The following is a 26,384-nucleotide window of genomic DNA, read 5'->3' on the forward strand; positions in this document are numbered from 1 at the left end:
ATGCAGTGAATATGCTCTCCCTCTTAGCTATGGGTAGAGCACTTTAATGTTAATGCTAAACCTAGTGGGGACCCCAACTGAGTTGCAAAGGAGGACAGTTTGGAAATCCTACCCCCACAATCATTCCTTCTGTGATTCTCTATGTTCTCAAGCTGATTTCTCCTCCCCCTGCAATCCCCCCTTTACTAATGCTCAGCAGCTCTCCAAATTCTGCCCCTTCACCATTTTTGAGTCCTTTTCTTTTACTTTAGCTGTATACCAAGTCCCTTTTATTGCATACTTGGGGCATCCCCTGAGTATGTACGAGTCTCTTTCTTGTCTGTGGGCAGCCTGGTTTTCTGGCTTCTGTAATTCAAATGGGGAGAGGGAGCCAGTTTATTATTAGATACAATTATGTTCCCCGCACATAATTGTATCTAATAATAAACTGGCTCCCCCTCCCCACTTTGAGGATGATGAGTTCAATGTATTGGGGAATGCAAGTGCTGCTGAATCAGAGGGTATATTCAATACAATCATAAGGCTGAAAGAGAAAATGCATAATATACACCTGTCACAATCTTATCATTAAAATAGAAATGTTCTTGTTTTTGTAATGTATCTTAGATTATGAAAGGAAAAACAACTCAACAATCCACATTGCTGATAGAATAACATTAAAAAAGTTTTATTGTATTTGTTTCTTCTTATTCTATGTAGAGATATAATGAACAACAAAGTATTTTATCAGCATCCTAATTTAATGAGAGTCCTCGGTATGCACGAGACGGTTATGGAAGTAATGGTAAATGTTCTTGGAGGAGACAAATCTCAGGTAATTTTGCACATGTGTTTGTTATGATTTTTGCAAAGCATGCCATCTGGAGCTGGAAGAAATTATATGCCAACAAGGAAGATGTATTTCACTCATACATGAAAGGATTGTCACTGATGTTCATGGTTACGTACAGACAAAGTTTCTGGCGTTAGAGAATGGCTATAGAGATCATAAAGAAAAAGATGAAAATTCAGCCAAATCAGTTCTATATAGTTTATCAGTAGTAGTTATTAGTAAAATAGCCCACTATTGGGAGCTTTTGAAGACAAAACCTTTTGATATTGAGAATGCCTTTTGATAAATACCTTTAAGTGCATATTGATGTAGCTACAAAGATCACTGTGCTGCATCCAGTTAAAAAAAATAGGGTTGGCTCCATTGAGTGGACATGATCATGGACCAAGTCTCCTTCCTTCCCAAAAGCTGCTTCAGGGTTGAGGGATCTTCAGCATATTTTTTAAAAAAAATTTTTTAAATTTGATCACACTTTCCATTGAATGTGCTTGGAAACAGTATGTATATTTTCAGAATTTATAAGTAAAGGGAATGCTACTTTTAAACAACAATATATATAAATAAATATATGTGTGTTTGTTATGCTTTATTATGATAGCTGCTAAACTGTTTTCAACTATATACTCTGTAATGGAATGTCACAGTGCTTCTCTACACTTCTGAACAAATTCTGACACCTACCAATACAAGTTGGTTAATTCGTCTAACAATGCAATTCTAACAGGAAAGGGGGAAGAGGATAGGAGTTGGCGTGACCTCATTTTAAAGTCCTATGAATAGCAGCATGTCATAATTAAGGATGTGCTTAACTCCTTCATTAATGAATGAACAAAAAATAAGTAGAGTTTACAAGTGTTTAATTTTATGTGTGTTGCGCCCCAGTTTATACAGTACCCTGGCTAAGTAGTCGAGTCTGTGTGGCACTATGGATAGGTCAGTATTGACATATAGTGAAGCCATATGATATAGCCTTATAGGGGTGGAGGGTCAGAGTAGGATCTAGGAGACCCAAGTCCAAATCCCCAATCTCCTGTGGATTCTTGCCTTGGGCCAATCACTTTGCCTCAGCATAACCTACCTCACACAGGGTTGCTGTGAAAATAAAATGTAGGAGAGAGAATATTGGGGGCCCATTAGAGAGAAAAGAGGGTTATAAAGATATAAATAAAATAATTATACATAATTTGGGGCTACATATTAGAGGCAAATGGGTTAGATAAGACATGTTTGAAAGGTGCCAAAATGCTGCAATTTAGCTGAGAAACTGCAGTAACAAGCCTGTTTGTAAGTGACCTGGGAAACCCAGGTTCAAAGCCCCACTGCCACGAAGCTCACTGTGTGACCTTGGGCCAGTCACTCTCTCTCAGCCTAACCTACTTTGCAGGATTGTTGTGGAAAGAAGATGGGAGGGTAGCCATCTCCACCCTGAACACCTTGGAGGAAAGGTGGATAAAATGTATAGATATACATGGCTGTTTTTTTAAAAAAAGGCAAAAGAACAAAGAATCCTGTTGCATGTTAAAGATGAATAAATGTATTATAGCATACTTTTCTATGGGCCAAAGTTATAAGATATACATAAGATATTATGTTACCTTCAGTTGGCAGAATACACAGAAACATGAGGGTATTTACACAATGAATCTAGAAGGTGCATCAATTGAAAACAGCAGTAGAAGACAGAGATGTGTTATCTACAGGGTGCAAATGAGAACAAAGATCCTTCTGACATTACTTTATGCAACAAGATTCTCTGTTGATTTTGGTGAAATAATGTGGTTACCTTCATAAAATTAATAAAAAATCAGTGTTAATTTAAGATGATAATGATCAAAAATCAATTTTATTTTTTAAATTGAGAACATGACGAGACAAAAAAAATAGCAGACATCATTCAGTTCTTTTAAGACTTGTGGAAGGTGCTTGGATGTGATGGTGTTAAAGTGGTTTTAAAAAATATTCATAAAATAATTGGATGATGCCAGCAGGAGATATTTCAAAGACATGCTATTTGTCAGTGATGAAGCCTCAGAATTCTAATACTACTTACGCAGCTGATATTTTAGGAAGCTGGAAAATTCTTATGGCACTCTGTTGTTTGACACTTGAATGGTTATAGGTTTTTACTTAGGCTGACAAATTTTGTATAACAAATGTTTTCAGATGACAGGAGAACATCGCTAATGGTTTTGAGTATTGACCCAGACATCCCCTCTGTGATGCAAGTGGTTGAGACATAGCATTTTAATTCCTTTACTTAGACAGAAAATTCCTGGTTTTCCTTTCTCTACATTTAGCAGATCATTTCAGAGGATAGCCACAGTAGAAGAGCTAGATTCAAATCTAGTAGCACCTTAGAGACCAACAACATTTTTAGGGTATACATTTTTGAAAGTCAGTGCTTGGTATCTGATGAAGAGAGCATTGATTCTGGAAAGCTTATATCCTGAAAATCTTGTTGGTCTCTAAGGTGCTACTGGAATATAATCTAGGAATATTTAAAAATTTTATGCACAATGATTTTGCATGTAAAACTGGCAGTCTAGGAGTTTTCTGGCTGCTAGGTCATAGAAATACACCAGAGCTCTACACAGGTTTTCCTTATAGCACATTGGGTGTGTGTGTAAAGTGCCGTCAAGTCACAGCCGACTTATGGCGATCCCTTTTGGGGGGTTTTCATGGCAAGAGACTAACAGAGGTGGTTTGCCAGTGCCTTCCTCTGCACAGCAACCCTGGTATTCCTTGGTGGTCTCCCATCCATATACTAACCAGGGCTGACCCTGCTTAGCTTCTGAGATCTGACGAGATCAGGCTAGCCTGGGCCATCCAGGTCAGGGCTTATAGCACATTAGGGACAAAGAAAGAGGAATTTAACATGGAATAAATCCCAGCCATAGAGTGGGTCTCCTGCTGTAATAGAGCAGGTAACTATTTGTACCAAGGCAGCTGGTTCCATTCATAACACCTTTGGTAGCATCCTTTGGAAACTTTATGTCCCTAAAGCAGTTGCATTATTGAGATTGGAGAGAATACCTTTGTCATAAATTAAACAGTGGTTACTTTATTACATTACGCAAATTGACTAATCTTTTTTTTAATATTGATATCAAGAATAATAGTGCAGTCAAATTCTGTTTCACTTTAACTTAGTTTTGTGAATATGCACAATTTGCACACTTTCAAAAATTTTCTCTGAGTTCCTTATTCAGAAGATATCATTGCAGACTGCCCAGGCTGTTAGCTGAACTTTGCAGAGTTCAAAATATAATTATGATGTGGTCACTAATTGGAATTGGTCAGTTAATCTGGCATTTAGCATATCAAGTTCTTGCACAATAGAAACTTTCTGAGATTTGCAGTTTCTCAGAGCAATTAACTTGAATGTCCCCTCAGGTCAGCATCCATGAGATCCTTGACATTTTCTGTAAGAGCCCTAGTTGTGTGGAATGACATGAAATGCTGTGTGTAAAGTCATTTTTTCTGCTATGTTCTAGGTGGCTATGCAAAATTATATTGTTTTGGCAGGCTTTTTTGCAGCTTCTGGATTTACAAGTTTCGTTTGCAGGCTAAGCGGTCTTGATCTGCCTCCAATCGAAAGCCACTAAAAAAGCATCCCCGTCATTTCATGTCAAGGGAAGTCTACAGTGGGATTGCCTCCATTCCTGTGGCCTCAATATACATTAGGGGGGAAAATGAAGGATCACAGTGTGAAATACAAACCAAAACCACAATACACTGTGATAAAAAACACATTAATTATTTACTACGCCGAAGATTGAACATGTAACAAATAGATGTCTACAAGAATTACAAAATGTGGCCAAATAATAAATAACCAAAATGTTAACAATGTTTACAGTAGTAAGACAAAATGTTTGCAGTTGTAGATACAGGAATCCGGATGCAATCCCATTTTGAAAATCTTAATCATCTGAAGCTTAATTCTTGATATACTAAAAGGAGAATCCTAAAACGTAAGAAGGGAGCTCTATCAGTCTAATCATTTACCAAGATTTGATAACAGGCAAGAGCACAAATTTAGCAAAAGCTAATCCTAACTATGCTAGCAAGAATCCTTCATTTTGTGGACAGGGTTTAAATTTTAATAAATGAATATTAATTAATGAGTAACTTGAAAATAAATTCATACTTTTTTATTAATGTTTTTCTTCCCGTAGATTGCTTTTCCTAAAATGGTGGCAAGTTGTTGTCGGTTCCTGTGCTATTTCTGCCGAATCAGTCGCCAAAACCAAAAAGCCATGTTTGAGCATCTAAGCTACTTACTTGAAAACAGCAGTGTGGGACTTGGTATGCTGTACAATTTTTGCAGCTAACAGTTACGTAATTTGTCCTTTCTGCGTTTGCATATTGTATGGTTTTGTTTTGACGTTAAATGTTCTTGTCATTATTAGCAAGAACAACAATAATGTTTATTACATTATTTAGATTTATGTACGCTGCCTCTCCAGAGACTTGCTCAAGTTGGTAAAAACAAATTCAAAAACTCAATAGAACAGGTACAGTAAACTAGTCCACCAGCAATAGAACCTATCCAATCTAATCTTAAAAACACAACCAATTAAAAGCAGCATAACATATGATAAAATATGCATAAAAATAGCATAAAGGCATCCTAAAACAATCAGATAGGATACAGGCCATAAAATGAAAAGATATTAACCAAATATGGACAAAAATGTTAATTAAATGCCAGGATAAACACAAATGTTTTAACCTGGCAGAGGTTTAACCTGATAAGGGTACCAGGTAAACCTCAGGGGGATGGGGAAGTGCTACCACTGAAAAAGCACTGTCTTTAGTTGCCACCTGCCTCACCTGCATAATGGGTGGGGTCACAGGGAACAGTGCTTGGGGTGATGATATAAACTGGTGATTTGGATAGTACAAGAGGAGGTAGTCCTTCAGGTACCTTAGGGCCCAAACAATTTAAGGCTTTTAAAAATAAGAACCACCTCTTTGAATTGTGCTTGAAAACAATGCACATGTGTATTTTCCTACTTTTTCAGTAGCATTAGAGTTATGGGAACTGAATTATAATTGTAAGGTACATCTTTTTATTTAAATATAGTGTGAACAATTTAGAACTACTTGCTTTTGATGTTGTTTACTTAGGTATAAATACAGTGGGGAAATAAAGACTTAATAGATAAGTTGTAAGGGAATGCTCATTAGTCAAAACTCATTAGTCAAAAGAGCCAAATATCAACAGTACAACCATTGAGATTTCTTTTGAGAGCCAAATTTCCTAAACTTAAACTATATAGGTAGGTACACTGTTTATTAACTTAATAAACTTTAATTAAAGTTTTAAGTCTTAATTAAACTATAAGTACACTGAATAAAACTTGATATCATACTTAATAATGATCTTATTTATTGATACAAATTAAATTGTAAGTAAGGTATCCATAAAATTAAATCATGACAATGTCTGACAAACACTTAATGTGAACAATGGCCTTGCATCTCCATGGAAAGTTTGGGTAAGTCAGGTTTGTATTTCAGCTAGAGCACAGCTAGTCCCCAAGATGTCACGATGTCTATTAATGTTCTAAATAGCATAAATTGAAACAAAGTCAGCTCTCTCACATGAAAGGCAGCTACATTTATTACTTGAAGAAGAATACTTCTAAAAACAAGCTCTGCGAATTTAATGTATATAAAACACTGGATTAAGGGTTGCTTTCCCCAAATCTAATAATTAAGAACCCTATGATGGTCATGTTGCCAAATGCGCTGCCAGACCTCCCGCCCTGGTCTTGGCAACTACTTCAAAGACTAACTGTACTGTCTAAGTGTTAATAGCCTGCTGCTCTGGGCTTGCGCTCTGCTGCATAACCAGGCTGTCCAGGACAAGAGATCGGGTCACCCATGGCTTCCCCAAAGGGAAGCCATTACACCGAAGCGAGAGCATCATGTCGCTCTCTCCTGCAGTCCCCCTCCACCAGTATCCTGAGAGAAAAACATCCGCTGCAATCTGCATCAATACTCCTCTGCTGCATCCCTGGAGTGTAAAGATTCACACCTTCCTGAGGTTTTGTCAGACATGAGAAGATCGAGTCAAGACATCCCGGAGATATGTAAATCATTGGTGCCAGCTTAGTTTACAAATTGTCACTTTGCCCAATCTCTGCAACTGAAGTCTTTGATCCCTTTTTTGTAGATAGGAGCCATCTGGGGAATCTCAACCTCCCCCCCCCCAAGAGAAGGGTATATTTTGTCCTCCCCGACAGAACAGTAAGGTTCTTCTTCTTCTTGGTCTCTGCCCTACCTCTCCTTGCTTATATCGTGTGTGTTGAGTTTTGCGGAGCTCCACACTCCCCCCCCCTCCGGTGACTTGGCTGGCTCAAGTCTCCGATATATCTCTCTCCCATTCCCCGCTATATTTCATTTTGTACCTATATGCCACGGATTTTGGACATCTCCACTTCTAGATCGGTAACTTATCACCCCATCAACAATATCCTCTCCTTGAGAAACATCTCTAATCCTACCTCCTTTTATTCTTAGTTTCTTGTATGTATGTATTTGCAACACTGAATGAATGAATCTATATAAACACTTTTAATCTGGAATTCCTTGGTCTGTCGTTATTCTGAGATTCACTGAAAACAACCGTGGTATACATTAGGTGATTCCGCTATATAAATAAATTAGTGCCACTGCTCATGCTAATTTCCCCAATCGAAGAGCAGTTTCGGTAACAGTCAGTACAGTCACTCAAACAACAGGCCATATACTAGCAAAATCCCGGGCTGCGGACAATCTCTCAAATTTGCAAAGTGCAACAAATACAATTTGGGGGAAGGACAACTTGGCTGTGAAATTCAAACAGATGAAGGCCATTACAACATAAGAAAAGCCAAGCTGGATCAGACCAAGGCCCATCAAGTACAGCAGTCTGTTCACACAGTGGCCAACCAGGGGCCTCTAGGAAGCCCACAAACAAGATGACTGCAGCAGCACCATCCTGCCTGTGTTCCACAGCACCCAATATAATAGGCATGCTCCTCTGATCCTGGAGAGAATAGGAGTGCATCATGATCCCCAAATCCTCTCACTCCTCCACTTAAGTTTGCCAGTTTATCAGCCCTCCCTCCATTTTGGGTGCTTGCCAGAATGTGGTGGTGGTGGAGGACAAGCGGCGGCTGAGCTCTGACGGGTGCCTCCTGGAGGTGGTGGGGCACAGCAGCGGTGGGGCACCATCAGGGCCTGTCTAGGTGGCCCAGAACTGGTCGGTGCCCCACTGTGTGCTTTCCCCTCACACACACACAGGGCCGCACATGCGGCCCCGCAGCCTGGTGCAACCAGGCAGAAGCCTTCGGCACTCCCTCTCCGGCCACGCACGGGCCCCGGGAAGTCCAGAAAAGGCCGGGGAAAAGGGGAAAGGGGCCCTTTCACTGAAGATGCCGGGGAATGAACCTGGGACTGTCTGCATGTCAAGCAGATGCTCTACCACTGAGCCACACAGTGTCCCAGGCAAACACGGTGTCCCATTCACTCTTCACCAAGCAGAGAGGAGGCGCTCAGTGAGCCCCGGCTCTTGCCCATTCCTTCCGCCGCCAGGCCCCGAGGAGCCCTCTGCCCCCTCTCTGACCTAAACGCACCTCCGCCCACCAACCACCTTCTGCTGGCCGCCTCCCGCCCTGGCCGGGCACGATCCCTGCGTGCACGTGCAGCAGCTGACAGCCCCCCCCAGCCAGACCCTCCAGCACGCTCGCCACCCCTCCCAGCAGTGCAGCGCAGTCCATGGCCTGCCGTGCACCCGCAGGGGGGAAACGCTCCTCGCCACGCACTCACCTGCAGCCGCCTCCGCTCGGCTGGCATATCAACGAGGGTGGGGGATTGCGCTACGCCAGCCTCCTTCTCCCTCCACCGCCTCCCGGCGGCCTCGGCTTGGGCCCCGCCGCAGTCCCAGGGGCCACGTGGTGTGGTGTGGCCGGGGAGGCGGACGCCACCACTCGCCAACCCGGGTCCACCCTGCGCCCCACCGCGGCCCCTCCCCAGCCCCCTTCCTAGATCCCCCCACCCTCTGGCTGTGTGTCGGGTCGTTTGTGCGAGAGCCGCACGCAAGGAGCCAAAGAGCCGCATGCGGCTCGCAAGCCGCGGTTTGCCAACCTGTGCTCTAGGCACAACTAAAGCAGTGCTTTTCACTTGGCAAATAAGTAGTCTAGCTCCTCTTTTCCTGCCAGATGAAAGTTGTTTTTTGTTTTGTTTTTTGTAATGCTTACAGAGCAAAATTTAGAATTCCATATTGTTGGATGGGGCTGTATGGTATCTGTAATTCTACATTGTAATTCTACATTGTAATTCTTGTAATTCTTGTAAGTACTTGTAATTCTACATTGGTACAATAGTGTGCTACTAACAAAGAATATTCTTCCTGTTTGTGTCATATTAGGGATTTTTTTCCTGACTTTAGTCAACCTGGCAGATTTTAACATTGTCCCAGTTGAGGAGACAGGGAATCTGATCCCAGGGGCTTCAATACAGAGGAGTTAACTGAGAGAACTGAGCTTATCATGGACATTCAGAGAACATGGAAAATAAAGAGCGTTTTACCCTAGCTGACAAAATTAAGAATACTGTAGACTGACAGAAAATTCTTAATATTGTCAGCTAGGGTAAAATGCATGTGTTTTTCAGAAAGTATGATAATCTATCACAGGAAGACATTTTGTTTACAGTATACCCTCATACAGCTTAGACTAGGGTTGCCAGCCTCCAGGTACTAGCTGGAGATCTCCTGCTATTACAACTGCTCTCCAGCCGATAAAGATATGTTCACCTGGAGAAAATGGCCACTTGGGCAATTGAACTCTATGGCGTTGAAGTCCCTCCCTTCCCCAAACCCTGCCCTCCTCAGGCTCCGCCCCCAAAACCACCTGCCAGTGGCAAAGAGGGACCTGTCAACCCTACTTTAAACATAGACATTGGAATTTAAAAAGTTTGAATTTAAAATCCAAAATATACAAGCTGTAGTGCCTATTGTTAATGTCTCTAAATTAAATACAGATATGTTAATTGGGCTCATTTCCATTGCAGGGAAATCAAGCACTTAAACTTTCATGCACAGTTCTCAACTGACAGTGCCATACTTTTACTGTTTTAAGCAGCATACTTTGTGTATAAGAATTTGATAATCATAGATTGACCATGCTCTAAGACAAATAAAGACAAATTATAATAAGGGATAATGAATGAGAGAAATAAAGGTCTTGGGTCCCCCTTCAGTAATGAGAATAGGCTAAGAAGTTGAACTAAAACTCTAAAAGGCTGGAAAATGGTTGAGTTTCTCCTGAACTGCTATGTAATTGTTGCCCTCTGCTGTATAAAGTATGGAACTGCAATGTAATCATTTTACTGTAGTCACTGTGGGTTTTCACTTTTTCCCCCCTCCAGCCTCTCCTTCTATGAGAGGTTCTACCCCACTAGATGTAGCAGCTGCCTCTGTAATGGACAATAATGAGCTCGCGCTTGCATTGGAGGAGCCAGACTTAGAAAAGGTAAATTACTTATCATCTGAGTTTTTCCTCTGCTTTTTTGTACTTAATTTTCATTACCCATGTTGTTTATTTGTATTAAGTTGCCACAATCCATTCACTCATTAGTAAAATAGTAATAGTTTTCATTATTTCTCAAGCTGCTGGGTTGTTATAAATATTCCATATACGTATGAAGGATACAATATATACTTTCACTATGCTAATGCATCAGAAGAAAGATTGCCTCATAGCCCTACTGCTATGTTAGTTATAGCACTTTCTGTGACTACAGTTAATAGCTTCAAGAGTTTTCAGCCATTTATTCCCTGTCTTGGGTGGCTGTTCTAATTGGTCCAATTCAAAACCCCTGACAAGGAACATAAAATGTCAGTGGAAGAATCATGTCTGCTGTAGCAGTGCCATCTCTCAACCGAGTTACACACACAGTTTTACCAAACCGAACTGCACAAAAGCATGGGGGGGGTAGGGTTGCCAGTTCCCTCTTCGCCACCGGCGGGAGGTTTTTGGAGTGGGGGCCTGAGGTGGGCGGGGCTTGGGGAGGGGAGGGACTTCAGTGCCGTAGAGTCCAATTGTCAAAGCAGCCATTTTCTCCAGGTGAACTGATGTCTATCGGCTGGAGATCAGTTGTAATAGCAGGAGATCTCCAGCTAGTACCTGGAGGTTGGCAACCCTGGGCGGGTCCTCAGTGCAGCGCATAGGGCCAAAACTGTGTGTGAAGCTTTCATTACCTCAAACAAATTATGTGTTGCTCTGCTTCTTCAGAGCCTTTTCTTTTCTACAGTGAGTTTATGCTAGAGACCAAGTTACCAATTTCAAAATAACTTTATTTCCTGTGTGAGAGAGGATCCAACCTAGTGGCTAGTCAGTAAAACATTTGTGCCTGAAAGCACTGAAGAAAATTCCAACTACTCTCTGAATCCATAACTAATTTAAATTTAAGTGCCTCAGCCAGGTTTCTCCTCAGTCTACCAGGAGACTTGTGCTGCTGGTCTGTTCATTGAAACTAAAATTGTAAATAAATAAATCTTCTTTCCTGTTTATATACTTCTTGTGCACTACAATTCTTACCTCACAATAGTGAACCCAAAGCCTATACACTTGCTCCCTTTAGAATGCCTAGTAACTGAGGGAAGGTTTATAGTTTAAAACCAATCTAGATCCCACAAAATCACAGGAGACTTTGTGCATCTCCTCCATAGGTAAAAAAGGCTTGTCACAGTCCCCTTCCGGACCCTATCTAGCTGTCATAATTTTTCTGCCTGTTTAGAAACGTCTTCACATGAAAACTGATTTTTTTTGAAGGAGATCTTTCCAGATTGAAGTAATTACCTATTTGAGTCTTGAACTTTTCCACATATTTAAACCATGAAAGGCAGGGTATAAATGTTTTAATAAACACATAAATAAAACCTATCTTTTTAATTTGTAGTTAAGAATTGATTTCTTGGAGCCCACCGTGTAATGCTGTGTCTGGGTTTATATTTTCCAGGTTGTAACCTACTTGGCAGGTTGTGGACTTCAGAGCTGCCCAATGCTATTGGCAACAGGGTATCCTGACATTGGTTGGAATCCGATAGAGGGGGAGCGTTACCTATCATTCTTAAGATTTGCTGTGTTTGTTAATGGTAAGTGTAAATTATTGGCTTGATTACATATTTGGGGGAAATTAGATAAAGAAGTGGAATATTAGGTAAGAACAGATCAAGAAATGCTGCCTAGTATCAAGCTGCAAATATTGTAACTCTAGTTATTTGTAATAATAAATTTCTAGCTATTACATTTGTATTGAAAAGTTTAAGAGTATGATATAAATTTGCAGATCAGTGAAGAAATAGAGATTACTTTCATTTGTTGGGGATGACGCTTTTGTGCCTTGTTAAGAATCAACATTTATTTAAGAAGAAAATATCTATATCACATATATGAAAAGACAAAGCTGACTAATTAACTATGCGTGAATAAATATATATAATGTTGTGGGTTAAACTCACCCAGCACTGGGTTCGATCTTGTGGTTCATCAGCAGAAGGTGCTGGCTATAAAGTATCTTTCTAGCATTTCCCTCCCTGGGAAAGCTGATTCCTAAAGTTGTAGAGCCTATATAGACTAATAGCTTTGTGGGCTGGGAAGCTGCATAGACATGGGGCAAGAGAGCAGCAAATAGTGAAATCCTAAGAACATTTTCCTGAGATTAAGCACCACTGAATACACCTGAGTAAGATTCTAAATAGACATGGTTATAAATGCTCTCAAAAATCACCCTTCTGCCTCTTGAATATTAGAGCTGGTGCTTGCAGAAGAAAAGGAATATATGATTTTGCTTCCTTCATCCCCCTCCATACCACCATCACCCCTCCTACATAGTTTTTACTCCATGCAGGTTCCCAGTAAACTTTAAGGGTTTGGAAGGGACTAATTGGGAGAGGGGAAATAAGGAAAAATCCCTGATTGTGGGATCCATTGTATTGTTGGGTTTTATTGCTCAGTTTTTGCTCAGTTGGGTTTTTGTTTATGCCTCTAGGTGAAAGTGTTGAGGAGAATGCCAGTGTTGTTGTCAAGCTTCTTATTCGACGCCCAGAATGTTTTGGCCCAGCCCTTAGAGGGGAAGGAGGAAATGGTTTGTTGGCTGCTATGCAAGGAGCAATTAAGATCTTGGAGAACCCAGCTCTTGATCTTCCCTCTCAGGGATATAAAAGGGAACTGTAAGTGAAAGTAAGCAACATCTTCCATCATTTTTGGAAGATGCTGTTTAAATTAATTATGATTGTCAGTGTACTGACAATTATGATACAACATCAAACTGTAATAGAATGCTTTTGGTTCTGTAATTCTGAGACTGAACTAGAAATAGTCGAAGTAATCAGACAAAATCAGGGGGACTGTTTTTTATATTAACTGGCTGTTAAAGAAATCACTTTGCTTTAAAATAGTGAGCTTATGTCTTTTAAAATAGTGAGCTTATGTCTTTGTGTAACTGCAGTGCATGCTGTAGTGGTGCACTTTGATACAGATTGAGCATTGTTAGTAGTGCTGAACTAATTTGTCCATAAGGTTATTAGGCCCTAATTCATATTTGTTGACAGTAATGAGTGTATACTAGTGTCATATGTCAAGCTATCTTTTTTTGTTCACAGAGATCAGGATTTGCTAAGCTGAAATTGAAACACTGTGTGTATATAGGCACTTAATGTATTTCATTTGCTATTTATATGAAAATAATTTAACTGTATGAGTCTATGATCTAATTTTCTGCTACTAGAAAGCCACAAATCAAGTTTAAATAACCAGATGTATAACACTAGGTGAGCACCTGTTGCTTCTCCATTCCAAATTGCTCCCCGCACACTGTTTCTACCACTGCATTATTCCAGATAAGACTTTTCTTGCTTCCAGGCATGTTTTTTAAACCATGTAGGGGAGAAAAGCTGCTGTGGGAGGAGCAGATGAGCACACACACTCGCATATACATACAGTGCTCCTTCTCAGGGCCATCTTAACAGCATTATGGGCCCCTGGGCAAACCAGTGTGCTGGGGCCCCTACAACAACTAGGGCTGTTGAAAACAAAATTCAGTAAAATTCGGATTTGCCAAAATTCGGCCCGTTTTAATTCGGGAAATGCCGAAGTCCAAACTCTCCCGATTCGGATCCGTGCAATTCGGCATGAGATTCGGAGTTCGGGAATAAATTTGGCTGAATAAAGCCATTTAAAGCACATTCGCTGCTTTCCACAGCTCCGGGGGGGGCATTTTTGGGGGTAGAGGTCCCAAACTTTCAGGGTAGCTTGAGGGGACCCTTCTTGCAAGAACCTGCAAGTTTTGTAAAGATTGGGCCAGAGGGTCCCGGGCGTAAGCCCAGCCGCTGTGTGGCCCAGGAAGAGAAAGAAAGAGCATCTCTGTGTGAGAGAGAAATCCCCGTGGGGGTGTGGGGGTGTGTGCACATTTTTTTTGTTGGCTTGCCTTTCAGTCAGACCCCTGGGCCGGGGTAATGGTATGGCCCAACTGCCGAGGCAACCAGACCCCCAGGCCGGGGTAATGGTATGGCCCAACTGCCGAGGTAACCACAACAGCCTTCTCCCAACTGCTGAGGCAGTCAAACCCCCAGGCCGGGGTAATGGTATAGCCCAACTGCCGAGACCCTTCTTGCAAGAACCCCCGTGTTTTGTAAAGATTGGGTCAGGGGGTCCCAAGATATGGGGTCCCCCCCCCATCTGCCCATTGGGATGAATGGGAGCAGGCGATCCTTAATGTGCATCTCTAATGAGCACCCCCCCCTTTGGCTTCCCCCCCCACACACACACACAGTAGAAGCCAGTCCGTGGCTTCTAAGTGCTGATGTAACTACGCCAAAAGTGCATCCAACAACGCTCAAAGCGTAAGTAAACAGCGTAACTAGCATGGGTAACGTATCTTTTCATTTCAAAGCAGCCAAAGTGCATCTCATAAGGCTACTAGCGTAAGTGCGAACTGCGCAAATTGCGTATCTTCAGGATTGATAAATTTCATGCTGCTGGATTCAAATTTTCCACAGCAACAATCACACTCACAAAGAGGAGATCAAGCCCCCCCTGGCACAGGCAAACCCCCCAAAATCACACTGGCAAGGAGGAGATCAAGCCCCCCCCCCCGAGCAGAACAGCCCTCCCTCCCAACCAGAAGACGCAAATTCCAAACGAAGGAGAAGAACGGCCCAGCCAGAGACTCACTGACATGGGATGACAGGTTAGCCCATTAGAAACAACAGAAGCAGTTGCACAGCCCATTGGAAACAATAGCAGCCAGTCAGAGAGAGACTCATTGACCCACAGTTAACTCCAAAGTTGGCAACTGATGAAAACAGCAGAAAGCACAGTCCCAGACAGAGGCAATCAAACCCACCCCACCTTGGCTTCCCCCCTCACACACAGAGAGAGAATCTGGTCCCACACACACACACACACACAGGAAAAAGGTTATAGATAAAAGCCCCAAAATGGGTCAAACTGTGGATGTCTTCTCTTCCAGCAGAAGCAGGGGGTCAGGAGGAGTAATCCATACTGATTCCAGCAAGCAGAAGCAACTGCTCAGGATCTCTCATGACACTCTGGCCATTTATGCACGGGAGGTTTTGCCTTGGATTTGCTGCTCTGTAGAGATGCACATTAAGGATCGCCTGTTCCCATTCACCCCAATGGGCAGATGGGGGGGGACCCCATATCTCGGGACCCCTGACCCAATCTTTACAAAACTTGGGGGTTCTTGCAAGAGTCCCCTCAAGCTATCCTTAAAGTTTGGGACCTCTACCTCCAAAAATGCCTCCCCCAGAGCCGCAGAATGCCGCCAATGTGCTTTAAGTGGCTTTATTGCTGTGGGCGATTTGGGGGGGACCCCTTCCGGGCCCCATATCTTGGGACTCTCTGACCCAATCTGTACAAAACTTGGGGGTTCTTGCTAGAAGGGTCCCCTCAAGTTACCCTGAAAGTTTAGGACCTCTACCTCCAGAAATGCCCCCCCGGAGCCGTGGAATGACGCCAATGTGCTTTAAGTGGCTTTATTCCTGTGGTGCAGAGTGGTAATCTGCAGTACTGCAGTCCAAACTCTGCTCATGACCTGAGTTCGATCCCAACGGAAGTTGGTTTCAGGTAGCCGGCTCGAGGTTGACTCAGCCTTCCATCCTTCCGAGGTCGGTCAAATGAGCACCCAGCTTGCTGGGGGTAAAGGGAAGATGACTGGGGAAGGCACTGGCAAACTACCCCGCAAACAAAAGTCTGCCTAGAAAACGTCAGGATGTGATGTCACCCCATGGGTCAGGAATGACCCAGTGCTTGCACAAGGGACCTTTACCTTTTTTTTTTATTCCTGTGGGCGATTTGGAGGGACCCTTCTGGGCCCCATATCTTGGGACCCTCTGACCCAATCGTTACAAAACTTGGGGGTTCTTGCAAGAAGGGTCTCGGCAGTTGGGCCATACCATTACCCTGGCCCAGGGGTCTGGCTGCCTCGGCAGTTGGGAGAAGGCCGTTGTGGTTGCCTCAGCAGTTCGGCTGCACCATTACCCCAGCCCAGGAGTCTGGTTGTCTTGGCAGTTGGGCCGTACCATTACCCCGGCCCGGGGGTCTGACTGAAAGGCAAGCTGACAAAAAAAAAATGTGCACACCCTCCCCATGGGGATCTCTCTCACACACACAGATATGCTCTTTCTTTCCCTCCTGCACAGCGGCCGGGCTCATGCACTCACCCACGACTGATTGGTCAGAAGAAGACCCAGCTTGGCTACCGATTGGCCGTGGGAGAATGCTCCTTTGGGGGTGCCGAATTTGTACGAATTTATTCGGTGTCCGCCCGAACTCACTGAGTTCGGCACGTCGTTTTCCCGCCTTTTTTTACTTTGGTTCTATCTGAAGTAGAGACCGCCGAATCAGGGAAAATTCGGCTGTTTTTTGGTTCGGGATGAACCAGATCGACAGCCCTAACGACAACCACTCACAGGAATAAAAAGTAAATGGTCGCTAATATTAAACATATATTTATTTTCACTTCAACAAAACTGGTGTTAAAACATTAAAAACATGCTGTACTGCAGCAACTAATCAACAATTTATGGCAAGTCAGTTAACATACACAGATTAGCATAGGGCCCCTATGCTCGTGGGGCCCCCAGGCAAGTGCCCATCGGGCCCATGCGTTAAAGTGGCCGTGCTCCTTCTTTATTCTAAATATAACCCTCCTGAAGTGGTTTCTTCTCTCTTTCTTTTCTAAAGGCCAGTGGGGTTTTTAAGCACATTAACATGTACTATTAGTTAGATTGCAGAAGGTTATTCATTGCCTATTTTTGCTATTATGTATTCCAGTCTTCCGGGCAACATGGAAGGTCAAAGTTCTTATTTTAGTGACTATATAAAGAAAAGGAGTCAGTTCTAGTTCAACATTCTGCCTTTAATTTGATCTTGCCATGGGATACAGACGAGTAGGTTGTTGTGAAATGCACAGCACGACAGGTAGCAACCAGCCCAGCCTCATTAGTCCTTGCATTGCTGAAGCCTAGGAATTTATTTTTCACTAAGCTTTTAATTTCCATACCACTTTGAAATGTTTTAATGATTTCAACTACTACTTGTGTCTGATTGATTACTTTTTAGCAATCTTGAGGAAGATGAGGAAGAGGAAGAGATTGTACACATGGGCAATGCAATTATGTCTTTCTACTCAGCTCTTATAGATTTGCTGGGGCGTTGTGCACCAGAAATGCATGTAAGTGGCTTTCTTCTTTGCACAGAAACATGAGATGGATGCAGGATTCATTTCAGTTCTGTGGGGAAATCTGAGTTCTTTGGGGGATTTTTTACTTCAGCTTTCTCTTCTCCTGGCTGCTGTTGTGTCCAGCTCCTGTTCATCAGGTGGGACTACATTGGTCGTGTCAACATTTCCTGCTCTTCCCTGTGATCTGTGTTAAAGGGCTAGAAACTTTGTAATGGACCATTTACCCAAGTGTTTTCCCTTGACTATTGTTTTGAGAATATTTTCCCTACTCAGGGACATACATGAGAATTTTTGCATCTATGGATCTCCGCTGTGGCAGCTTCTGCATTCAGGTTTGGTGGCTGTACAGCTGGTTGCAACCTGATTGTCTTTATTTGCAGGAACCAACTACTTGTGGCTGTCAGCAGGTGACTGCCAGTTGATGAGAAATCGGTGGAGGTGTGCCTCTGCTGGAGAAAACCTGCCAGAAAATGTTTTAGGCAGTGGGGAATCTGGAATGACTCCCAGCTGTGACAGGTTCTTTTAATCTCCCAACCTAGATAGTTTGCTGCCTTCCAGACTTGATGAGATGCAGCAAATTTTGATGGGGAGGGGGGAATCAGAAGCCTGGCTGATTTACCTTGTTTTCTCCCTACTTCAAGCTGTTGGCTTGAGCTGCAGATATATGGAGATAAGGAGCTTTTAATCCTCTCTCTTTTGTAATGGGGAGCTCAGAGGCATTGCTTCTGTCCTCACCCATCTTGGAGGAAATGAGCTCTTTCTCTCCTCCCTTTGCAATGCAGAAATAAAAAATATTGCTAATTTGGAGGGGAGGGAGGGCAAAGGAGCTCTTCTCCTTTTTCTTTTTCTTCTCCTTTTTGCAACTTCAGAGCTATTTTGCTGAGGGGGCAGGATCAAAACTGACTCCCAGCTGATCCCCTGGTCAGCTGTGAGTTGGCTCTAAGGTTCACTGAAAAAGCTGTGACATCCCATATTATAGATCATTTTGTAGTAACAAAAATCAGGATACACTCATTTGGGTTTTGAATAGATGAGTATGCATGCCAAAGTAAACTTTAGACATCTGCTATATGTGTATACTTTTTACGTAGTAGTTTATGTAAAAAGAAACTTTGGCAAATAATATGATTTTATTTTGCAACACATCTCTGCTGTGACAGGCCCTTTTCTTTTTCTTAATGAAACATCAATATTGATGTAGTCTTTCAATGCAGCTTTGGATGTTACAATCAAAAGGTGACAGAGGAAGCATCTTGTTTTGCTACTTGCCAAGCAATTTGATATGTTATGATTCATGTACCCCTCCCCTGAAGTGAATTTGTGTGAGTTTTGGATGTATGTAGCTAACATATCTCGCCATGTTTGTTGGTAATATTCCAAAACATTTTCCAATTAACATAAATATCAATCCCATGGAACTTTAGGCTGTTATGTTTAAAAGAAGGGGATCATAAATTTAAAGTGCTTTTCAAATAGAAAAACAACCAGAAAAACATACAGAGAATATTCTGAAAGCTTTCACCTCTACTCATTGAGTATTTATTCTATAAGAATATAAACCTCTTTCCACAGCTCATCCAAACTGGAAAGGGTGAAGCCATTAGAATCCGGTCAATCCTGCGCTCCCTGGTTCCAACAGAAGATTTGGTTGGAATTATAAGCATACCACTAAAACTGCCAACAGGAAACAAAGGTAACTATCAGTTTGCCAGCTTGACAGCATTTTAAGAGATTGTCATTAAATCTCATCTATACCTCAAATGAAAAAAATTCTTTTGCAATTTTAGGTACTTATGGCTAACATTTTTGTTAAAATCTCCCACCCAAGTTAATTTCTTCTTCCCAAGCTCTGATTTTTGTGCCCCGGCCTGTAAAGTTCAGGCAAATGTTCATTAGCGACATGGCTTTCTTTGTAATGGTACTTCTAGAATGCCCTCCTTCTTGATGTTCATTTGGCACCATCTTACTGTCAGTATACTGATGACTTTGTTGTTGTTTTATTATTTTATTTTGTCAGTCACTTCAAGCAGGTTTTTGGAAAGGTGGCTTCCAGATTTTCTAAATAAAAAATAAATAAACCAAATACGTAATAAAGGAAGCAGTCATATTTTATTTATTTTTATTCAATAAAATATGCATATCTGGTATTTTTTTATGGCTTAAAGCAGTTTACAAATCAAAAACATACAGAGTAACATGAAGCTCCAAATAATCCCTACTCCCTCAGTTTTTGCTGCCGGTTCGTGATGTCTTGATCTTGAGCTGCCCATTTCACTTGCAGTTATAACGTTATGGGGACTTAACTGAACAGAATGAGAGGGTTCAGCTCCATGCCTTTCCACAATAGTTGAAAAATCAGGTTAAGGAAGTTGATAGTGAGCTGAATAACCAACCAGAAGGAAAGGGTTAAACAGCCTCTCTCTAGCTAATTTTCTTTTGTTCTGCCTTGCAGTTAGTTGACTTAAAAAAAATGGAACTCTGTAATGTATAATTTGAGTTTGAGTAGCCATGGCAATGAAACAGCCAGCTCTGACTTCTGGCAAACTTGTAATGTAAATTGCAGCATCAAGGTCACTGAAGCAAAATTATATGTGGACCTTCAGCCAACACAGCTGACACCAATTGAAGAATGCTTGAAGGAGCCTAGGCTTAGCTTTAGTTAAAAAGCTAGCCTGGGAGTTAACCCTAGGATAGAAGGTAATGTAAATAAATAGAACAGGAGATTGGGGGGAACGAGACAGTTTCACTGGGAGGTTTAGTATTACAACTGGAAGTAATACCCTTTTCTGGTAACCCCTGGAGCATAACCCAAGGATGATGCTGGCCTTTTTTATGGTTGCCAGGGCTGGCAACCAGCAGGAGACCAAGGGGGAAGGGACATGGGGTGCTGCTCTCACTTCCAGGAGAAACCCAGAACTGATTTAGGAATCACCAGAAACTCTTTGGTAAAAGAGTTCTTTGGCAGTGACATCATGCCATAGGCCTAATGGCAATTTTTAATTTTATTTTTCTCCCACTCTCTGGCATTGGGAAATGGGAGCTGGTGGCAGGAGAACCCCCACCCTCATGGGGGATTGGCAACCCTACCTGATTTCCAAGCAAGGCTTATGCATGCTTCTAAAGAACATAGAATATAGTCACAGTCACTGAGGCAGTTGATGTCTTTGAACACCTTGTAATCTAAAGGTAAACCGTGTGGGGTAACTGTTTTTTCTTTCTTTCAAATTTTGAGTGCTAGACCACTTCTAATTAATTCAGATTATGCAAGTAGGGAACCCATAGCAAAATGTTGTGGTCTGCTGAATGTCTCCTGAAAATCTGGGTCCTACTTTGCCCCAGTGGGAACACTGACTGGTAGGGAACACATACTGATTGAAAAGTCTGAGTAAAATAAACAGTGCAATATAAATCATAGGTGAATGCAATCACTAAGAAAATCAAACAAACATGTAAGCAAAATATATAATAAAGACAAGTAGAAAAAGTCTACATAACAATAAAGTATCCAACACCCTGCCCTCTTAATCACCTCCTGTACATCTAGTTAAAAGCTAAACCCTTTAGATTACCCTATGCCTGTACATTATTCTGTAATTGAGAGCAGTTTCTATAGCTAACGTCTTTTGTGGAGTTCATAGGTAGTCTCTCCAGAACAGGACCCACCAAAAATTTCAAAAAAGAAAAAATACAGCAATACTATAAGAGAAAAGAAAATAAGGATGAAGCAGAGAAATAATGCAGCAAACAAGCAGGAAGAAAAAAGAAAGCAGCAGTACAATAAGGCAATAAAGTAGCAGGGAGGAAAATAAAACAAGGAGGAGAGAGAAAAACTTGGTGGAAGGTAGAAGTCAAGAGAAGAAAGTCTGGTTCATTGTATCTTATCTTGGGCTAGAGGAAGTTCCTCCAGCTTAAAAAAAACCTTATTCTGACTTCATTGGCTCTTCTATTAGAGGAAAGCCCCTATGGTTTGAAAAAGACTCCTTAGACTGGAAGAAGAGTGGTAGGATGCAAGCCGTGTTCTGCTCTGATCTTTTATACCCTTTTCACTGTTCAGAAGCAGTCCCTGCTATTTTTAAAAGATATGACAAACTTTTCCGAATTATTCAATTATCCACAGTTATTATCCAATTATTTCATTTGGTTGGGATTAACATGACAGGTATCTTCCTAGAAAACTCTCTTCTTGGTGCATCACATTCTCTTTAGATTTAAATAAAACCCCTAAAATGTCTGTCCCATTTCTTATCACCAAGCATACAAGGCTGTTTAATTCATTATAAAATCAGCTTTGCACTGTTGGGCTGTTCTTGAACTTTGTTAAACTTTCAGCCCATTCCTGACCTGAAAGGACAAAACTCCTTTGGAGGCCAGGAAGAGGCTGCATCAGTGTAAATGGCATGGCCACCGGTGGCTGTGCCCCTTATGCTGTCCGGGATGGCATGGACACGGGTGGGGGGACCCATACGCCAGTCTCCCAGTGCGGCCTGTCCCCTTTTGCCCCAGGTACAGCCATGGGGATAACAGCATTGCTGCGCCAGCTTTTTTCTGTCACAGCCTCACTGTTCTCATTGGGGCAAAATGCCCCATTTAAAAAATAAAAAGCCTTCAAACTGCTTTTTAAAGCCTTTCGGTGGCCGGGGAATGGCTTTGGGGGCGCCGTAGCGGTGCCTCGGCCACGCTGTCCCCAGCCGCCAAAGGCTCAGGAATGGGTTGTTACATTATCAATTATACAGCAAACATATTCTGCCTCTTCAGTTATACAGCAAACATATTCTGCCCAACTGCTGGTTCAGTGGCCTTTGCAGCACTTCTGAGATCACATGGTTAGGCTTCTTCCACATAAGCAAGGTTATCCTTGTTTGTTGTAACTGGATCTGTAACAAGCCAAATTCAGACTTCTTCACAGTTAATGAGCCTGGACTACTTTAGGGAGAGCAGGTGTAGCGGACTGGATTAAGAGCTCCTCCCCTCCAACCTCAACTCTGCAGAACATACTCTATATAGGGCTTCATTTCTCAGTTTCTGGGCTCGAAGAGTCAAACTGCTGGTTCTCCATATTTGAAACAGCAATCTGTCCCTTTAATTCCCAAAGGGCTGGAAATTCAGTCCCGTGGGGATGTGGCTCCATTTTCCTGGGTTGGGAGGGAAGATAAGGAACTTCCTCTTCTCCTTCTGTTCATCCTCAGCCCTATGAGGATGTTTTCTTGGAAATGGAAGATTCCTGAGCCACAAGGTGGCTCCGGGTGAAAAAAGCAGAGACTTGGCCCTTTAAACCACAAAGTTGCAAATTTCATTTATAGGTGGCCCTATAAAGCTGGAAGAGGGAGGGAAGATAAGGAGTTTGCTATTGTCTTCATCTCAGGTTTTCTTATAGCTTTGAAAAGCACAGGATAGAGATTTGTAGAGGGATGCGAGCAGGTTATTCTCTCTTCTACCTTAGAAGAGCACTTGTAAGCTCTCCATAGCCTTTCCAGGCAAAGAATCAGAGCATGCAGTGATAATGCTGCTAGAATTTGTCCCCACCAGTACTCCTGTGGGGGCAAGGAGGGGAGATAAATAGGTTATTCTCCATCCCAGGAGCACAGATCAGTAATGTCTCCGTAGGATGGAAGAGTTGAGGACTGGGGATCTTTAAAGACCCAGATCTTCATCCTCTACTTTTGTGAGTTTATGAAGAAATTTGCTTCTGGTGCTGTTGTTGGGGGGTGATGGAGATAACCTGCCTCTTCAGACCTCTCTAGTAGTACTGTGGCCAGTTTTTCTTAAGCAGACTTCCATTCCAGTTAATTCCATTCAGCCTGTTACGTCAATATGGGTCTCTCTCTTTCAGGGTGTCTGGGAATAAATAGTATTTTCTGCATAGCTAGAAGTTTCCCCTGGAATGAAGAAACCTCCCTCCTTTTTTTCTGACTCCTTTGTGATTTCATTATCTTCAAGGGGATCAGGCACTTAGAAAGCATGATCCTGTTGTGTTGTAAAGGTTTTACTTAAGAATATAAGAAAGGCATCAGACCAAGGTCCATCAAGTCCAGCAGTCTGTAAGGGCAGGAAAGAGGAATGTGTTGTGCTCAGTCAGGACGTAATGATGAATATGAAGACATAGAAATATATATATAGTATTTTAAATTACGAAGACTGTCATTAATTCTGCTTTTTTTAGTTGCTGTTATTGCCATTGGTTCCCCCCCCCCCCAATAAAAAAAGGTAGAAGTCAGGAGGTAGAAGAAGACTTTAAAAAAAAAAAAAAAAGTCCAGCAGTCTGATCACACAGTGGCCAACCAGGTACCTCTAGGAATCCCACAAACATTATCCTGCCTGTGTTTTATGGCACCTAATATAAGGAGCATGCTCCTCCTATCCTGGAGATAATAGGTATGCATTATTATCACATAAACTTTGTGGCTGTGATAATCAGTGGGGTCCTTGAATTTTCTCTGAACTTTCCTCAGTTTACATCCAAACCAAGCTCTCTTTTTTAAAACAATTTTTTCAACAATAATCTGCTGGTGCTTAATTTACCGTATTTTTCGCTCCATAGGACGCACCTGACCATAAGACGCACCTAGTTTTTAGAGGAGGAAAACAAGAAAAAATATTGTTTTCCTCCTCTAAAAACTTGTCTTATGGAGTGAATGCCAGCTGGGCGTGTGCACGTTGGGACGGCGCGAGCTGGCGTTCCCCGTCCCGAGGGCCAGCTGGGAGGCGGGCGGGGCCGCACAGAGCCAGCTGGGCGCGTGCGCGTAGGGATGGCTCGAGCTGGCACACGCACCCAGCCGGCTCTGTGCGGCCCCACCCGCCTCCCAGCTGGCCGTCAGGGCGGGTTATGCTGGCTCGCACCATCCGGACACGCATGCGCCCAGCCGGCTATGTGCGCCCCGCCCGCCTCCCAGCTGGCCATCGGGGCAGGAAAACTCGCGCCGTCCGGATGCGCATGCGCCCAGCCGGCTCTGTGAGCCCTGCCCGCCTCCCAGCTGGCCGTCGGGGCAGGGAAGCTCGCACTGTCCGGACGCACATGCGCCCAGCTGGCTCTGTGCGCCCTGTTTGCCTCCCAGCTGGCTGTCGGGGCGGGGAAAGCCGGCTCACGCCGTCTGGATGCGCACGCGCCCAGCCGGCTCTGTGCGCCTTGCCTGCCTCCCAGCTGGCCGTCGGGGCGGGGAACGCCGGCTTGCACTGTCCCGACACGCACGCGCCCAGCCGGCATTCACTCCATAAGACGCACAGACATTTCCCCTCACTTTTGAGGAGGAAAAAAGTGCATCTTATGGAGCGAAAAATACGGTATGTAGTATAATATATATCTTACATTAAGATAATTGTATTTCTTTTCAGATGGAACAGTTACTGAGCCTGACATGTCTGCAAGTTTCTGCCCTGACCATAAGGCACCCATGGTGCTATTTCTAGATCGCGTCTATGGTATAAAGGACCAAAGCTTTCTTCTCCATCTCCTGGAGGTTGGATTTTTACCGGATTTGAGAACATGTGCCTCATTGGATACAGTGAGTATTTTTACTAGATTATTCTACATCAGCATTTAGGGTGGTCTACAAATAAAGGTACCTTATTTGATAAAAATGGAAATCAGAGCAAAATGGCATATTTTATGCTACCTGGCACAGAATTCTGGGTAACTCATAGCTTGTATTCACTTTGAGCAATAGAGTTTGGTTAGATAAAAGATCTGATAGAGTCAGTGTAGCATAGTAACTAAGAAACTATGAATCAGGAAATCACTCTCTCTCAGCTTCAGACTCCATCTACAGACTAAAATATTTTGCTGTTGCATGCCAGGTTGGTGAATGGGAAAATAACAGCCATTCAGAATATGACTGTGGTTGAGCATGCTGACCTGACTGGATGAACTGGGAAGGGTGGGATACTCTCAGCTCTTCACTCTCAGCTCTTCTTTTTTAGTGACGTTTGAGGGAAAACTTGATTGGGAAGGGAAAGGAATGTATTGTCCATCAGGATATCATCTCTCTGTCCAGCATTCTTCCAATTTTGTGTGTAGATATCTTGTGTTCGGTTTATGAGACAGATTAGCGCTTCTGCCAGTGAACATGATTGCTCCCAAGTGCCCTCTCACACTGGAGATTATTCATGTGGCTCCTTGTTTGAGCTGGTAGTGATGAAATAAACAGAGACAATGGGAAGATTGACTGTGGATGAACACACATGCTGAGCTAATTAAACCTACTCTGTGACATGTAGGTAGCAAAGAAACGTTTCCATGGGACTACCAAGAGCTACCATGGATATAGATAAACACTGCCACTGGGATCAGTTCTCAGTTTGGCTACTGAATTTTAAAGTTCTAACTGAGTTATCCTATGCAGAGCTGTGCACTTCTAAATCCCCTGATTATGTTTAGGATTATTCTATAAATGTGTTAGGTCCTGGGTACTTAAGACCCTGCCCATGATCCAAGATCAACCATTTGGATGACCTTCCATGTCATACTCTACCCTTGCAGAAATTCCAGGGCTCCAGTAGCCAAATCTTGCCAGAAAATTGCAGATTCCTCCACCCATAGATTGACACCACCCTTCTCCACAAACCTATACTAACTGAGGGTGACATTGGTGGGGAGATCTGTGGCCCCCAGATCTCAGAACTCCCTGTATCAGAATACTCATCATGCCCCTTGTCTGTAGGTTTTCTGGAAATTTGTAAAAACTTCTGTTCCAGAGGGTATTTGGTGGCCATTGGCCTGAACTGATATCTTCACCCAATGTTAACATATTTTTTTCTCCTGCTGGGTTCCTGCCATCAGCTGGAAACCCTGGAT

At 42.7% G+C, this 26,384-nt stretch overlaps 1 protein-coding gene across 1 annotated transcript in view; it reads left to right on the plus strand.

Annotated features, from left to right (window-relative positions):
* RYR3 (ryanodine receptor 3) overlaps positions 1-26,384 on the plus strand; it is a 336,967-nt gene that overhangs the window by 174,149 nt on the left and 136,434 nt on the right. Inside the window, exons 40-47 of the mRNA XM_056852142.1 lie at positions 700-814; positions 5,011-5,140; positions 10,256-10,359; positions 11,849-11,984; positions 12,881-13,061; positions 17,476-17,587; positions 19,169-19,289; positions 24,926-25,095. Coding sequence (XP_056708120.1) covers positions 700-814; positions 5,011-5,140; positions 10,256-10,359; positions 11,849-11,984; positions 12,881-13,061; positions 17,476-17,587; positions 19,169-19,289; positions 24,926-25,095 — 1,069 coding nt within the window. The remainder of the gene's footprint in view (positions 1-699; positions 815-5,010; positions 5,141-10,255; positions 10,360-11,848; positions 11,985-12,880; positions 13,062-17,475; positions 17,588-19,168; positions 19,290-24,925; positions 25,096-26,384) is intronic.

Source organism: Euleptes europaea, chromosome 6 (assembly GCF_029931775.1).
Source record: "Euleptes europaea isolate rEulEur1 chromosome 6, rEulEur1.hap1, whole genome shotgun sequence".
NCBI lineage: Eukaryota > Metazoa > Chordata > Lepidosauria > Squamata > Sphaerodactylidae > Euleptes > Euleptes europaea.